Source organism: Barbatula barbatula, assembly GCF_947034865.1.
Source record: "Barbatula barbatula genome assembly, chromosome: 9".
Classification (NCBI taxonomy): Eukaryota; Metazoa; Chordata; class Actinopteri; order Cypriniformes; family Nemacheilidae; genus Barbatula; species Barbatula barbatula.
Genome location: NC_136772.1, coordinates 22,848,663 through 22,867,042, shown reverse-complemented (window position 1 = coordinate 22,867,042; position 18,380 = coordinate 22,848,663). Strand labels below are relative to the sequence as shown.

At 38.8% G+C, this 18,380-nt stretch overlaps 1 protein-coding gene across 4 annotated transcripts in view; it reads right to left on the bottom strand.

The window, feature by feature from the left end:
* myo3b (myosin IIIB) overlaps positions 1–18,380 on the bottom strand; it is a 65,161-nt gene that overhangs the window by 2,401 nt on the left and 44,380 nt on the right. For 2 of the 4 annotated variants that reach the window (XR_013787102.1, XR_013787103.1), the window contains exons 33-37: positions 18,250–18,343; positions 8,371–8,471; positions 7,906–7,952; positions 7,084–7,270; positions 6,831–6,884 (exon numbers count right to left, since the gene is read on the bottom strand). Coding sequence is in view for 2 of the 4 variants with exons in the window: in XM_079463639.1 (XP_079319765.1) it covers positions 7,123–7,270; positions 7,906–7,952; positions 8,371–8,471; positions 18,250–18,343 (390 nt within the window). In the remaining 2 variants the exon portion in view is untranslated. The remainder of the gene's footprint in view (positions 1–6,830; positions 6,885–7,083; positions 7,271–7,905; positions 7,953–8,370; positions 8,472–18,249; positions 18,344–18,380) is intronic. The other 2 variants (XM_079463639.1, XM_079463640.1) reach the window with 1 other exon arrangement.

Sequence of the window (18,380 nt, the reverse complement as noted above, 5' to 3'; positions counted from 1 at the left end):
CTGGGAGGGCTTCAGCAAGGCCAAACAAAACAGGTTACACCTTTGGCCATGCCAAGTCCTGTAGCCTATTCCTGGTCTGCACAAACAACAGGGGCTAATCACAATTTCATGCTCTGATTTTCCCCAGACCTCTATCCAAGCCCTGCAGTAAGAGAAACTCATTTGCAGGAGATCTGGGCTACATGCGCTCCCATATGGCCAGTTGTAGGTCTGGCTTTATTTAAGACACAGATTTTCGTATTTAAAAATGTTCAAAAATGTTTTGGTCGTGTGGAATTTAATTTTTACATTTCATTTAGAAACACATTCACATGTTGACCAGATAATTGTATTTCTATTCTGACACTGTCTGAACATGGGAGAAATATGTAATAGCCTTTTTGTATGGCTCACTACTTTGGATAATTTACAAATGCACTGATGTGTCTTTGGTAACCAGGTAAAACCATTAAACAAAAATAAATACATAAAACAAACGTAAAAAAGTTGAGTATGAAATGCATAGAACTCTGGGCATTTTTTGGATTTCCACCTGAATTTGGCATTTCCAATTTTAAATGCACACCACATCCACATACAGTGGTGTTAATACAAAATGTTGGTGTCATAATTCAGGAAACTTCTGAAAGTGATAAATATAATTGTATGTGTTGTCAGTCCTATGAAAAAGCCACAAAATAAAGGTGCTTTTTTTCTTTTTCTAAAGTCTGTTTTTGAACGTGTATTACTCTGAGGGGCCCAGGAACCCGCAGACAATTGTTCCTGATTCCAACAGGTCTCAACAAATAGAGGAAAACAGATCATGTGGTATTCGATTATTATTCTAAAGCAACTCAAGTGTCCCTTTTCCGTAATTTCCTCCTGAATTTGGCATACCCAATTTTCAACAGACCCATAACCACATACAGTGGTATAAAATATTGAATATTTTTGTGTAATTTCACAGTAAACCTCTCAAAATTGCATGTAACACGGCTGAAAGTGCATGTTACAAGGCAAAATAGGTGTTGAGTTGAGTGTTGGTCCGCCTCCCCTGTTGCGCATTGCCATGTCTCAGCCTCTGATTCGCCTATTTGGACAAATGAGGGGTCTACATAGAGGTCAGTTTAATATGTATCTCACGTGGATAGACAGAGGTTGGGATATTTTACAGAATTTTTAACTATCCAAGCTTTTATGTCACGTTGCTGAGGCAGCACGTTGATGGAAGATATTTAACTTTTAAAACCACAAAAAGAGATAGGAATGGACTTATTTTGTAGAAAACAACACAACATCAAAGATAATGCAGCATTTGTGGCTACAATTACAAGTGTAATTGTGGGATGCTTTTATTACCTTAGATACTCGATGGATGTGTTGTTTGTTTACAAATATCAATTTCATGCATCATAATTCATTCGACATGCATTTGATCTGTGGTAAAATATAAATAAATCCAACTGGAGATATATATTCTGTAGATAAAGAACTTTCATTTGATATATACATTGAGCATGCCGGACATATTTGAGCGTTATGAAAAATGTTCATGATCATAAACATACAGTACATGATTTTAAAGGGGCTATGACACTGGGATATTATGTTAGATTAATCCCAAAATGGTGCAGAAACTAGAGACCCTATGCCTTTAAATGATACCACATATGATAGTTTGAGTTACAGAAATACATGTAAACATTAAAGAAATATCTTTGTGATGTCATTTTGGACAAAAGGTTTATGATTACTTCACACTTTATAGTAAAAGAAGTATTTCTATTTTTAAGATGGACTTAAAAAGTCTGGGCAAAACATTAAAATAAAACCAATTTGCCCGGTTTCACAGACAAATACTTGAGCTGTCTACTAGACTCAAAACAGCTTATTCTAACATTTGTTCAAATTTGTCAGTGCCATTGTTTTGTCTCAAGATGTTAATAAAAAAAGCAATTTAGATATCCTAATTTAACTAAGGCCTAGTCCTGGCTTAAGCTAAGCTTGGTTTGTGAAACCGGGCTATTATATATTACGTTATAAACAGAAAAAGGCTTCTTAAAAAAAAGAGCAAAAGTAAATGAAGTCTCCACAATTATAATACACGCTTTTTATAATAAGCACACTTCTTCGAATCGATTCACAGACAAAAGGCTGGTTTAATATAAACTAACTCTCTAACAGCTCAGTTACAACTAATCCAAATGACGAATACTGGCAAGATTCGGCCACATTCAAGTCCACATGCAGCGGAGTAAAATCTCCTTCTCTTATCCCTCCGGTATTCGCTCAGTGCTCATGCAAATGTGGGTAATTCAGCAGGGCACAAAAAGCCCTCAACAAATTGCAGGTGTTAGGAAGCCGAAACAAAGGCCACTACAAGCCTAATGGCATCCAGCATCATTAGCAAGTCTTTGATGTGCGTACTCCACTCGCTCTTTTATCTCCTTCTCCCCCTCTCAGGCCTTCTCTTTCTACGTCTTACACTACCTCTCGCTCTCTTTCTCCTCCGTTCGTCGTTAAATCAGTCTTTAGGGAGAGCGCGCCCAGTCCTGTACCCGACATCTGTTTAGCTCGTACGCCAGTCTGTCTGTCACACATCAGTCAGAGCCGACGCATCGGCGTGCTAATCTGCAAATATCCTACCTGGTTTATTTGCAAGGCAGCGGGAACGCTAAGACGACAAAGTGAAGTGTTTACTTTCAATACGCTGGCGTGATTACGAGGCGACTTTTGCAAATAAAGAACTGCGAAATAAGGAACATATATGTGAGTGTGTGTGTGTTCTTGTGTGTCAATGGCAGGTTACCTGCTTTACATCCCAGCAGGTTTGAAAGAGGCTTTGGAAACACTGCTATTCAAAACTCTTCCTTTGAACTCCTGAGGATATAGAGGCAGGACAATGCCAGTCTATTTGTGTTCCTCCTTTGAAGTCCACCCTGTCTATTAGTGCGAGAGCGTGTGCTGTCTGACAATAAATACTCCTCTATCTAAAGATTACGCTCGCAAAATATCTGAAAGGTGCCACATTGCTGTGCATACTTGGAAAAGAAAACACGCCGTTGAGAACAAACAGTTAAAACGGAGGAATGAAATCTCTGGCGGCGTGCGGACCACATTAAAAGAGACCGTTGGTCGCTCCAGACGCAAAAGCGATTTAATGAGTGAAAAGAATAGGCTGTCCTGGTTTTATGGAGAGTTATTGAGTTATTAAAGAGCACAGGTGCACGGCCAACATTGTTTACGTCAGCTAAGCTTCAAGCTATGACTGTTGATAAAAGGATTGCGCTTGACAATCAAAGACGCGATGAGGATTATTTCCCAAGCCAGGTTGAATACGCTACCGGTTTTTCAGTAGTAAACTTGATGGCATGCACAAATTCTTCAGTTTGATATTGTTAACCGAAACTACAGTCCTCACCGGAGGAAACCTCTTATGAGCACAAAAACTAGAGAGCTCGTTCCAAATTGATTTCCATGGCAAAACAAGGCCAAAATAATCTAGGGAACAAGATCTTTCTTAATGGATTCAATGTTCTTTAAAGAGGCACTCGCGGGTCTTAGAGTGACCCATTTCAGCTGGCGCTCTTCAGGAGAGCTAAATATTCTCAGACAGGGAATAATGCTCGCGGAATATTCTCATTACTGACGCCAATCCAACCTCAGTGAAACTGGACACGCCAGCCGCCATTAGAACTACTCACGCACACAATCGTATGTGTTATAGGGGGATAGTTCACCCTTCGCGTTTCAATCCTGTATGACATTCTTTCTTCTGCAAAACTTTAAAGAAGATGTTTTGAAGAAAGTTGGTATTCGCACAGGGACTGTACCCATTCACTTCTATTGTATCGACACAAAACCAGTGCAAGTCAAAGGGTACCGTCGCTGTGGAAGAAAGAAAGTCAAACAGGTTTGAAGAGGGTGAGTCAATGATGATTTTTGGGTGAATTATCACTTTCAGAGAAAGCGGAACAGGTTATTCACTGTTACTGGCATTGTCATTATAACATATTGTCCTTACAACATATCGGCCTAGCTAAAGCTTTTTGAATTTTTTTGCTATACAAAAAGTTAACCAGTGAAACACAAACAAGATTAGGAAAGTTTCATGGGTTAACATTTGTTAAAATTTCCGTAAAAAAGACAACAATAATAAGGAATCAAATCAAAACTCAGACTAATACGCTTCGGCAAATGGGCTTATTTATGCAAAGTAAAATCAGGGTATGGTGATGTCCTTCGGTTTTGTTACGTGTTCATCACATTAAAGAGCAAATGGATAAAAAAACACACGTTTAAGGTTCACTAAATTTAGCATGTAGTTGAAAAAACATTGATTTAACAAATTAAGTTTCCTTGACCGTGAGTCAATTGGAAACAGAGAGACAAAAAGAGATCGCTCCACATCTTCACTGAAGATCAAATTTTCTTTGGAGCCCCGAGGGGTCAACAACTGCAGATGAACTAGAAGATATGCAAATTAATAACAAGAACAGTGCTACGAATTGGCTTGTGAGCAGTTTGGTCCTGTGCATCTTTCAGAATTTCACATTTACAGCAATATCAGGACAGGCATCTTTCGTAGAGGTGTTTGAAGAAAAAATTAAAGCGTCTAATAAACACACTATTGAAAATTATTTCAAAGAGCAGCATAACACTCAGCTATCTCCATGTTTTGGGTCTTTGTCTTTCTGCGGGGGGATCAAAAGCGAAGGATCACTTTTCATGCGCTAATGTTATCTGCCTCCTTGAGGAGAATTGAAATTAACGATTCTATCATTATTGGTTTGATAAAGTGTGTTTAATGAAAGAATTATATCAGAATGGAAATCAAAAATAAGAAAGGCATTGTAGGATATTCCTCAAACCCTTCATAAGCGTGCAAAGCTTTGAAATGCAGCTATTGCCTGACGCCATGAGATAAGGTCAAACCCATCACCGACAGCACGGGGCTGTTTTAAACACCAAATATTCACTAGGGCTGATAAATATTTGCTTCAAAGCAAAGGTTACACAGAAGGTGCATTAGAAAATGTTGTTTGGTCATTCATCTTTAGTAGCTTTCATTTATGATTTTAGTGGGTGTATTACCCTCAGGTTTACGCACAAAAAAGTATGACATTAAAACTTTTAATGCATGAGTTTCTACTCATGCATTGTTAAAACAGTATGTAAGATATATGCATAAGTATATATTGTCACCTCAGGTTCTATCTTTGGTCTTATATTTGGTCTTATTTCTTGTTTGTTTTTCTTTTTAATGTATTTTTAATGTATTTACTTTTGTACTGTACTGTAGCGCTTTGGGTACAAGAAAAGCGCAATACAAATAAAATTTATTATTATTATTATCTGACATTTATCTCTACATGGAGACATTTATTATAAAACTTATTTACACATGTCATGGTTTTTGTTTAAGTTGTGCACGGTTTGGAGACTTTTATTTAGAAAACTAACCGGTTCTGTGTGGTCAAACTCTCACTTGGTTCTGAAATGTTATATTTGTGAGTTCATCAACCCTTTAAATGCACATAAGAGAAACAATCAGGATCAGCTTTCCTCGTCCACTATTTTCATCTTTATTCAATTACGTATTTCAAGTGTTTGAGAACTTTATTTATTTATTTTCTGTATATTTCCTACCTGTAAGACAGGTTAGAAGGGCACACTTCTAATGGGTTTGATTTGTAGAAAACAATTTAAACTTTAAAATTATAATCCATTCACGATTTATTTATCACAACCTAAATTATGTAAAAAAGTAAGAGGTCTATCTTTCTCATAATTACTATTTGAGTGATTCTCTGGTCAGCAATAATCTGCCAAGTGTCTTCTTTGGGGAGAGAGTCTGTTTTTCAATCAAAGTTTGGATTGTGAATTTTGATGTGTATTCTCAAAACATTGCCAGAAGATTATAAATCAACGGAAGGACATCCTTACTTTATTTGTTCAAATAATTTTAGTTGCTCCTGCACACATGGGTAGAAAATCAACAGGAAGTCTGTCCTAAATTTCACCACACCACAGGACGTCATCATCTCCACAGCCAGTGAGCTCTGTCATTACAGTCTTCATTCATTCATGCCATGTGACATCCGCACTGTCTGTCGTGTGAATAAGGGCAAAACGTGTTGGATCTGACAGTCTGTCACAGTAAACACAGAAAGTAGAGAGAGGAACGAAAAGACCTTTCTCTCTATAGCCGCTTGACTTTCGTATTGTTCATTAATCCATGTGTGAGTACAGACAGCGACTGTTCTCAGGAAGATTACAGTACTTTTACTGTCAGGCGAGTGTGAGCCAGGGCAACTTGTCAGCTAAAGGTATGAGCCTCTGTTGTCGAGGATCCAAAATTGTTTCGCACACCTACGACTGAACCAACGGCAATAGCCTCGGAGTGCTGCCGTAGTTCACCCAAAAATTCTGTCATCCTTTCCTCTCCTCAGAGTTGTTCCAAATCTGTATAAATGTGTTTGTTCTGATGAACACAGAGAAAGATATTTGGAAGAATGCTCATAACCAGACAGATTTGGCCCCCCGTTGTCTCCTATAGTAGGGAAAAATACAATGGGATTCAAAAGTGCCCGAGAACTGTTTGCTGTCCAACATTCTTCAAAATATCTTCTTTTTGGGAAAAAGTCATTTTTCTACTATGGGAGTAAATGGGGGACAAGATCTGTTTGGTTATATCCATTCTTCCAAATATCTGTCTCTGTGTTCACCAGAACAAACAAATCTGAATAAACAATGATGACAGAATGTTCATTTTTGGGTGAACTGTCCCCTTTAAAACCCACTCTTAATGTGAAATGGTGTCATACATTCAATCTTCTTTGCTGTGTTACCATATTTTGTGTGATTGGAAGCTGATATGAGCCATTGAAGAGAGCATCCCTGTTCTGTGTAAAATAAACAATACCCTTACTTTTATGTCACAGTTAAATCCGGTTATTCCTAGTCACAAAAACGTTTAATACCCCTCCAAAAATGCATAAAATGTCACTGTTTTTGGTTGTACTGTGGTTGATATTTGCCTCTGTCGGTTAGCCAACTCCGAGTTTAACTGTGTACAGTCGCAGTGATGTGTGCAGCTCTTACCAGCTGTCAGGAGGAGTCAGATTGTGGGCGGAGCACAACTCATCTGGAGGAAATGATGGGAGGGGCAGGAGGTGGGGCGGTCGGGGGGTTTGGGATGGGACCCGGTAATCCTTCCTCCTCAGGGACAGACTCTATTGCAGACAGTAATTGATAATATTCATCCTCTCCATCTAGCCGCTTTACTTGCCTGAGAAATGAGAGAGATTTCAGTTTCTAAAGTCAAAATAAAGGCGCAGAGCACCTCTGTAGTGTGTGTTATGAACCTTAATCTAATTACAACAGTCCTTAAAATAAGCACTAGTTGATGTATAGCACATCCATAGACTTTTCACCCATAAAAAATTACGTTTGAATCGTTTTTATAGATAATTTACTTTCCTTCACTAGTTCATTTGATTTGGTTCTGTGGTGTGACCAGTGAATTTTTACATGTGTTTACCATGAGGTCATTAAAGCGGCATTCATAATAATTTGTAACAAAGTTTTAAAATAGCTTCAGAAAAAGAATAGCGCTTTAATCCACAGGGGTTACTAAATAAATAAATACAAACAGTTAAACCTTTCATTTCGAGTGTGCAAGGATAATTCAGCCTGGTTGAGGTATTAGATTAACCAGGCTTAACTCCACAGACAGCGAGGTCACTATCTCACAATTAACGCGTGCGTTCTTATACCAGGTTTTCTATCCACCCACAAAATGACAGAAACTCATATTTTCAGCTGCGAATTAGCATGAGGAGCAAACAGATCGGCGGTCTTCTCGGCTCCCCATTCTTGAGCTAGTGGGTCATGTAGATACAGAGACGGAGAGCTGTTATTTACCCCAGTTTTCTGGGCTTCCTCTTGCTCCCCTGGTAATCCAGACTTATCTGCAGAGAGAACAAGGAGAGGTCGCACACATCCACGCAGAGTTAGGCGAGCTTCAGAAACGTCAGCGAACATGCGCAAGAGATTCATTAATTTTTAATTCAAAGTGATTTTGTGTTGAATGTGTGCAGATGCTGATAATATCAGAAGTCACAGCATAATTTTTTTCTTGATCAAAGCGCGAGGGGCTGAGGCTGATGAGGCAGGCATCTTGCTCGGCTTTGATAAACCACATCAATTATTCACCGTGAAGGGAGACATCCTCACATGAAAGCAACAGATAAAGCGCCAAAGCACATGGTGGAGACAACAGAGCGGTGTGGGGGTGGGGGCTCGGGGGTCTGGCACAGGTAGCTTTAATTGTATTATCATCTGGAAACAAAGTTAGACAAAGGCTTCCGTGCCAGGCTTTGAACTCACGTTAAGATGGTTGTAATAAAGACTGTCTTCCGGGCTGTTCAGGAGCTTGGGCTGCTGTCCCCTTCGCCGAGGGGAGCGGTGATGCAGCTTCAGCAGCGGACCTGTGGGACACACACACGGATCAGAGTGGCGTCTCCAATTGTGTCGCCCCGCAGGAAGCGTACGACCGCAGCGGTGCGAATAAAGCTGACAGCTGTGACGTACATCACAGACATGCTACAAACAATACTGAGCATTTTCTGGTGCTTGCTTGTACAAAACTCGCTGACATGATGCTGACGTGTTGTGGGTGGTTGCCGGGCATTGCTATGCAGCTGCTGAGCATGTCTGCAATCAAAAGTCAATATTATTGAAGATATGAGGTCCAATATGAACTCAAACATGTTTCACAATTCTAAAATATATTTCTTCTACAACCTACACTAATTTTACACTCCATACTATTAATTTCAAGCTATTTTTCGACTGATAACTCCATCAAATCTTCTGAATTATGAGGGTATACACCACACTTGGTTGTGGTTGACCTGGCACATATAAAGTAAGCAGTGATCCAAACTATTCTAATGCCAACTTTGGCCTGGATATGTGCCTTGACAATGAATCTCGTTTTTTTCAGAATTCTTACAGCCACTTCAAAGTACGAGCATTTAAATATGCAGTATGTACTTTTCACAGTGTTCAAACAATCAGATCTACGGAAATTCTGTCGGTTTACAATTATCGTCGATCAAACAGCATGCCAGGAAGAAAAGAAGAGAGTCTTGTTCGAGTTCACTCGTAACCTTTCAGATCTACAAAAATGACAAAATGAGCCGTATTCCAGGACACCTTTCTACAGCAGCATGTATATTTAATATCTGGGCCTGTTTCATCTCATCTTCACTTTAAAAAAAAGTCAGCCCTCTCAGCTCATCATCTTCCAGATCCTCCGTAAATCTTCTATAAAACAGAGTTCAGTGACGTACTCGTTCTGTAGAACGCTCCTGCGTGATGGCTTTGAACAGACGGCGGAACATCTCTATACTTCCAACACTTCAAAGCGCTGAGATTCAGTCTTTCTCTTGCTGGGTGTAATTCTACTTTGCATAGATTTGACTTTCTGCTGCTTCAAAGACATTTAAGGAGAAGGCGATGTACTTCACTACTGTATAGTGATGCAGCTGTAATGGCTCTTCAGTTCTGGGCCAGAAGTTCTTCAAATGGGTCAAAGCGCTCACTGTCACATGCAGGAAACACTTTCAAGTTCAAATTCGATTTTTTTCCTTCAGAAGTTGACTTCTCCCTGATACTTCTGCCATGCATGTCATTATCGCTAATTAAAGGGATATTTTATAGGCAAAACAAAATGTTCCCATGTTTTACCTGCCCACAAGGCATCCTGGCTGAATATGACTTTCTTCTTGAAGAATAATGCAGTCTGCGTTATAATACCTTGTATCATTTTTCTTCAAAGCTGTAGTTTTTCTGGCAGTTGACGGTGACGAAAGCAAGTCTTCAGAAGACCCTTGTTAAAACCACAGAGCCGTCTTGAGCAGTTCGTTGATCGATGGATGCACATTTTGGAGCTTCAAATAATTGCCTCCCATTCTACCGCTTGGAAGAAAAATCATACGTGGTATTATAACTCTTACTGCATTATTCTTCAAGAAGAAAGTCATATTCAGCCAGGATGCCTTGAGGGGATATTTTGTTTTGCCTCCGAAATATCTATACTCGTACAATGAGTGGAGATCAAACAGTGAACACTTTTAAATAAGATTGCTAAAACACAATGTTTTCTCAAAGCAGACCAGTAATATCATCTAGATGTAAAAATACAGCAGAATAGTGATGAATAATTAAACACATAATAATATACTTTATTACATACTATACTGATTTCAGTTGTGAGAAAGAATGTGCAGTAAAAATACTGTGAATAAAAGACCGAAAGAAAGCAGTCTCCAAGCTGAATACTCTCCCACACAATCTTTAAGTAGTCTGACCTTGACTAATTAGTGATCTGCTGATCATTGGGTGGGTTACACCTCTGCCACACAACACATGTGGGTTTGTGCCTGATCCTCCCCCTTTGTCTGGGAAATCAGCACCGTTTGATCCAGAGCTCTCCCTCAGGGGCGTTCCACTTCCCCTGATACACCAGAAACACGCAGGCTGCCAACATTCGACTAAACGCTCTCCATCCCACCCAGGGCCAATAAACCGCACCACTGAAGTTGGACAAGCTGCACAGTGTTGCTTCAGAATATCTGAATTGAATTGCAACACCTTTCCCCTTTTCTGCCATTGGCTTATCACAGTATATAGCTCGCAAACTAGGTGTCAAAGAAAGACACGTATGGACTAGGACTGTAATGTTGAATGCGTTATATAATTTTTCTATTTGCATTAATTTTAAATAAATTTTATTTACATAGACACCAGTCACCCAATGGGGGTGCCTCAAGGTATGATGCTGGGCCCCTACCTCTTCTCAATAAACAAGCCATGTGAAATGATCTCACAAAATCTACCCCATGCATCCTTTCCATCCTTCTAGGTCCTTCCTATGAAAACAAACTTTAACACAAAAATGACTCATCCCCTGGGATAAGCTGGGGAAGCTCTTAATCAATGCATCGTGATGAAGCACTTGTGTTTTAGTGTACGTCAATGTAAAAAAAAGGTTCACCAAATTAATAAATATAAAATCATGAGTATAATCCGAAAGAACGAATAAAAGGCCACTGATAAAAGAAAAGCTTGTTTTTTTACAGTTTTGTACATTTGCTGGAACACATGAAGTAAAAGGCTTATGCAAATGTATTAAATCATTATAAACCACTCCATGAGTGTGTTGTCTGTGTGTTGGAAAGGTTTGGTCAGACATATTTCTTTATTTAGGACGTATTGATTTGTCTTATGAACAGCAGAAAAAGGCAGTAAAAATCACTAAGGGGTTGAGTTTTATGTTTCACCATTAGCCTTGCATATTGTAAATGTTTGTACTTGATAGATAAAAGGCTGTGAATTCTTCTCAGAGAGAGGTTTTAATTTGACGAGACTCGGGTCGCCTCTTAAAAAGCACCTCTAAATCCCTTGAAAATCCGAACGCGTTTCAGAAACTACATAAAAGAGATGCTAAAAGGGGTTTTAGCTGTATATACATGGGAGGCGTATTGATTTCCGTCGTTCACGTGCGCTGATCACCTGAAATGTCTCGGGCTGGGCCGAGCCGCCGGGGTATGTTTGTACAGATGGAGGGGGGTGTAAGGCAAAATCGTCAGCAGTGCTCTTTGATGTCAAAATGAAGCATATGCAGACCAGACCACACCTACAAACTCACTGCTGAACAGAGAAACAGATAAAAGTGTATAGAGAACACTGACCAAAATGAACCTAAACTCTCACAGATGCACAGAGACACAGATACAGACTGCATTCCTAAAGCCATCCAAACAAAGCTACTGAACAACACTAAAGTGACTCACTTCAAGGCCAGTAAGAACCTGTTCTGTAACTCTCAGACATGTTATGCGTTTAAAATTAGAACTGTTACAATGTAATAATCCGATTTGATTTACATAGCGATTTTTACAAGGTTGCATTGTTGAAAAAAAAAATAATAATACAGTTTAATGGAAAGAGTAAGATGTTAGCGGAAATGACAGAGCCAGTCAGAGCCTGGTTATCATTAGCAGTCTCCCGGTGAGCAAGCCAACATGGCCCAGTGGCGAGGAACCCAGACTCCAATGATGAATAAATTAAGGAAAAACCTTGGGAGAAACCAGTCTCAGCCGGGAGGACCAGGTCTCCTCTGACACGTTACAGCTGCACTTTGAGGAGAGCTTTTAAGTAATACATTTACATTTCTGCGGAGCTTAAATCTAATTCTGTGACTACTTTCGATATCAAACAACAGAAAGCTTCAGGCAGGGATTGTAATAATAATTTTGTTGACACTCCTTTGTAGCCGATATCAAACAACAGAAGAATGTTTTAGGCAGGGATAATAATAGAGCCATGAGGTAACTGAGTGCAACTTTAACTTCAAACTGCTGTCATGGAAAAAATGCTCCCGGTTGGTGATGATGGTCATGGTAATACAATAATTGAGGTGTTCTAATTCTTTTATTTCCACCATTCACACGCCACATAATATAGTCTTGTTCCATGTGACTGTATAGGAAAACAGTATACATTACTGAACCGGACAATACTGGTTTTGATGAATTTGTACACACAATTAAAAAAGAACTCCCAGACAAACACAAATTCGATCCCTGGCATCAATGGTCATGGAAAATCTGACATGATTACTTAAACAATAGTATCACGGATGCTTATATGCTAATACAAGGAACAGTGGAAGAGAGATAATTTTATTTAAAGTGTCATTTTAAAGACTGTAGTCTGCTGCTGTCCTGTGCGTAGTTTCTCTGTTTCTCTTTGACATTAAGAGGATTTTGAAAGTTTGCACCGAGTTGACTAGAATTTCTCATGATGCAGTGCACAGTTATGTCAAACCAAATTAAACGGGAGCAGAAGTGAGGAAAAGGTTTAATAACAGCAGGCCAACATCGAATAAACATTGTAAAGATGACAAAGATATGAAGAAGAAAGTGCGAGAGAGAGAGTGGATTGTATGGCTGGCATCTAGGAGATTGGTGTGACAGAGAACCCTCCCAACACACAAGAAAATGTAACTGTGTTGATCTGACATGACATCTTGCCTGCGGCCGACACAGACAGCGGAGCAGCCAATTAGACACAGTCATTGAGTTTAATTCAGCACAGGCAGTCTGGCACTTTCAAATGATCTCTTCTAATGCTGACACTAATGAACAGAAGGCCAATGGAGAATGAGAGGAACAACAAAATCTAAAGATTTAACAGACTTTTAAAATTATACATCTGCATATGAAGTGAAATCACTTATAGCACACATAAAATATTAAAAGGTCATCGCTTTAGATAAAGCCTCATACAGTACATCTCTAAAATGTGAAGGTTCTTGTTAGAACTGACAGAATACTTTTAGGTTTCCATGTTTTCTGCAGACCTTCTATAGACTTTTATGTCTAAATACAGTACACCGATCCGGTATAACCCGCACCCCACCGCTCAACCAAACCCTAGAAACCCTTTTTACAATTTCAAAGAAACACAATTTGTTTGATTTAATGACCAGAAGGTCAAAAAGGACTGTAACTACCTACTGGGGTAAAATTATCCGTTCGTATGTTTAATAATCTATTTCAAAAGCATTTATTATTCGTCATTTTATATATTTACATTCTTTATTTACCAATAACATTATAAAACATGACTTAGTAAACTTTGAAATAACTGTATAATAAATAATAAATCAGAACTGTTATATTTGAGGCTCTTTAGCGTAATCATCATTTGCCTTAAATTTACACAAATCTATTTTGGCTTGAGGTCTCACCCTGAGATGCTTTTTAAAGGGCGTATCAATCTATTTTCCTGCTTTTCATTACGTGATCCACATTACCTGCATAAAAAAATATATGTTCTTCATATAACTCATTTCAAAATGTTTTGAGATCATGAAAACGTTTTCAAGTCAAGTGACCCTAAACTTTTACTGTAGTGTCGGCTGCAGATCATTTATGGAGTAATGTTTGCTAATGTTAATAATGAAACAATTGTATTGTTTGGACTTCCTGTAACTCGTAGCTTCTTATGTAACAGTTTTAAATCAAAGAGACGTGAAGAGTGAAATCATTTAGACATAAACTACCTAGAGGAAATATGTACGTCACTGAAGTTTATCCATCAAGTGGCTGAAGTCAAACTAGCATGACACTATCTGTTCATGTGCACACGTTCATTTGTTTTGTTACTCATTTCTGCTAATCCTGTAAAACTTTTGATCTTGTTTTGATGATGCCTTCAAATGACACGCTGAGGTGCGTTTCACAGCCAACACACTGAGTAATGCCCAGATCAGACTACTGGAACACTCCCACAACCCAGAAACCTTCAAGCTAATGTTTAGCGCTGCAATACGCATGAAAATAAATGAGAGACGGCAGCATAAAGTGTTTCTTTCTACATTTCTTTATGCCTTTCAAGGGCACTTATGTATGCGGAATAACGCATCATTGTCTTGCTACGGCCATACTTCATAAGTGAAAGTTAGTTCTCTTATGTGGCTCTCCGGTAAAAAGGATCAGACTTCATGGTTCCTAAAAGCCGAGCTCCTTATGCTAACCCGCTTTATGAAGATTATGCTTTTGGTAAACATACATGTCAGTTCTGAGAAAACAAGAAAGGTAAATTATGATGTGGCTGAAAGAGAGAGAGAGACTCCTAATCTCTCCCTAACTTTAAAGGATCTGCTGAGGCAACTTTCAAAATGTATCATGCTGTCAGTTACAGGCAATACAATTATTTTATATCACAGAAAATCATTTTACATGAAACACTTATGGAAGCCCTTAAAATCACAAATAACACATAGTTTACCCCCTGTGGCTCAACATGTCATTTGACAACAATTAAAGTGTAACGTTGTAAATATGTTTTCTGTGTTTTTGTATTGTCTACAGCCACAAAGTTTTTAAACCCTAACATATTCCTTTAAAGGTCTATTTTGTAAAGACGATTTCAAAGTGACAACATAAACAAATGTTACTGTGCATGCATGCGTTCGTGAACTGCCCTTCACTTCCGGTACACATTTGACAGGCAAAATAAACCGTGAAGAACCGTTACTTGGCTTAACTTGTCTCTACAATATTTTGAATTTAGACTGCGATACCAAATTTAACAGCTAGATGTCATTGTCCCATACGGTGCGACCAAACTACAGATTTAACAGATTGTTTATTTAATAAAATACAAATATTTAATAAAATAAACATACAACAAAATTCAACAAATTGTTTATTTAATATAATGAATTAATTATTTTGATTTAAAATAATAATATAAATTAATTTGAACATCAATTAGAATATAAATTGCTATATTATTAGACAGACCGATAAATAAACACACAGCGGAAGTTAACTGCAATCCAGTTGCGCATGTCCAATGAAACGGTCTATACTGATTTTACCGCATTAATATGATGCCATACTTGTACTGTTGGTCAGGTGTGATGATGACCACCCTGAATCATTCAGAGACTCTGCAATGCACTTAATGTCCAAAAATGAATGGGAAAGTGTATTTTTGCACCTTGTGTCCAAAAGGTTGGAGGTAATAAGTGTGTGAGAGAACTACAAAGTGTGTGTGTGTGTGTGTGCAGTGACAGTAGCAGCATGAGAGACAGGAAGTGAGCAGAACTCCAGACATCTGGCTCTGCTATCTCCCCTGACACACACACACACACACACACACACACTCTGATCTCCTGTGATCAAAGTGTGCACTGCTTACCCCTCCACAACACATCCACACAACACACACTCGCATGCGTTCTGTTATAGACAGAACCGAGCATGCGGTTTAGCAACAAACTCCTCTGATGAAGGAATCGTGTTGTTATAACTCAACTGGTAGAGCATTGCAAATGTCAGAGGTTTTATAAATTGAATATAAATGAAAGAGTGTCGGTGTCAGGACAGTCCAGTCAGCAGTTCTGTGTTTCGCATATTTTAGGTGAGGTAATATGACTTAAATAGCTTTAAATAGCCTGTCAGAGACATCTGTGTCCTTCAGCACATTATGAGTAAGGAAAACTAAAGTTAGCCTTGGACAGGACACATATGGACCATTCGACATGCGTTTGCAGCAATCGCCACTGGCCAATTTGAGTTATTTGCGTCATCGGCGTGTGTTTGCGTCTATTGGCTACATTGTATTGACTTTGTATGTAATTTACTCAATTTGCATTTGGTGTGAACTCAGCATTAGTCCTCTGATAGCCTCCGTAGTTTTTCGCAAGGGAGGGGCGGAGTTGCAATTCCAAACCTCACCGCTAGATGCCAATAAATTTCAAGCACTGGACCTTTAAATGATCTGTAATTATTGAATAACATCATATTACAAATAAAGTATAAAAATAAACAATTTCGATAGTTTGAAACTTGACAAAAAGCATCAAAGCACTACCAGAAATTCAGTTCAAGACTCAAAAAAGACTTTATTTGTACCATTCTATGTGATGTTTGTGACAACATGATCTCCAGTGCGTGTGTGTTTCAGACGGAGAGTGATGTGTGGGGTCACCTGCTCTTAGTCTCACTGAGTAAGCAGCTGTCTAACCCAGGCGAGCTGTGGTGATCTGACAGTAATCCGGAGCCACTGCAGTGCAGAGCGTGTGTTACATTATCTGTCTTAATCCGGTAATCCGTGGACACACGGCTAATCTCAATCCCACCCCACACACACCTTCCACCAGTAATCACTCTAATGATGGACCCCCGGCAACCAATCTCAGCCGCCCCGCCCCTGCCATCGCCCCTGATTGACACACCTTCCCTTTCTCTGCACACACACAGCTCGCAGGCAGCTTCCATTAATGGTATTCACAGCCCAGGGCAAAACACAAAGCAAACATATGTTCAGCAAATATGTGTGTTTTGGTCTTTGTGTCGCCATGACTGTGAACGTCTAATAGAGTCACTGGCATGTGAGCCTTTGATGTGATTGGTGTTTTTTTTAAAACCCATGACACAGACACACATCTCTCATCCAAATAAAGCTCAGCCAAACCACAAGATGATATGACAGAACGCGAGAATTAAAGAGCAATGGAGGCACCGATGGAATTAAAATGAAATTTTCAGCACAAAATCCTGTCGTTTTTTTCTTACTCTCGTGTCCACCACTTTTTTTAAACACATAATATAAAAACAATCATTTATATAATGAGAAACACCAATGTAACATGTTCCAAAAAACACCGTGTAACATGACTTGAAGACTTAACTTGAGATTATTGTGAAAACCATCGAATGTATTTCTATAGCACTTTTCCCAAATTAACATTGCTGCAAAGCAGCTTTACATACAAATAGAGTATTAACTGAGAGATTTTAATATAAAAAGATAGTTATTAAAAGGTTTATAAAGAGATAGTTTGCACAAAAATATAAATTCTGTCATCATTTTCTGTGATGAACACAGAAAGATATTTGGAAGAACGCTTATAACCAGACAGTTCTTGGATGCCATTGACTACAATACAATTACTTAAGTTGAACACAAAAGAAGATATTTTGAAGAATGTAGGACAGCATACAGTTCTGCGACACTTCCCATTGTCATTTTACCCACTATGGAAGTCAATGGGGTTGAAGAACTGTTTGGTCACAAGTCCAAATATCTTGAGCAATTCATGACAGAATTTTAAATTTTGGGTGAACTATCCCTTTAAATTCTAATAGCAGTTTTGAATATGCAGAAATCATTTCATGGAGCTTTTTAGGGTCGCTGGAGGTCTTGACACCCTCCGGTCGGGCACCACACTTTTAAAAAAGGCGCCTCGAGATGTTCTTCGATGCCGTAGAAGAACCTTTGGGTTCCATAAAGAACATGTGAAGAACCTTTCTGTTTAAAAAAATTTGTTGTGAAAAAAGGCTGTTCATACTATAAAAAAGTAAGAAAGAGAGACTGAATGGATCTTTTTGGAACCAAAAATGGTTCTTCAATGGTATCGCTGTGACAAACCTTCTAAGTGCCTTTATTTTTAAGAGTGTATATGAGTGTAAAATGTGTAGAATGTGTTTGAGGAACAGTGATAGATTGTTTTTAAAGCGCTGTGCTCTAGTAGCGATTTGGGGATTTCCTCTGCTTCTTTGTGCAGTACTGTGTGTTTGATGCTTTGTGTGTCTGCAGTTAATGTTTGGCTTGGTAAGTATTGCTGGAAATTTCCATTGTGATGATGTTGTGTCGGCAGACATGTGTGTGTTGCCTCACCTTGTTTGCTCAGTGCAGATCTCTTCTGTCTCCTCTTCGACACAGACACGTCACTGGAGCTTTCCTCTCTACCGCCCGTTTCTTTATGTACAACCTGAACGAACAACACACTGCGCTGAAATGAGCAAATA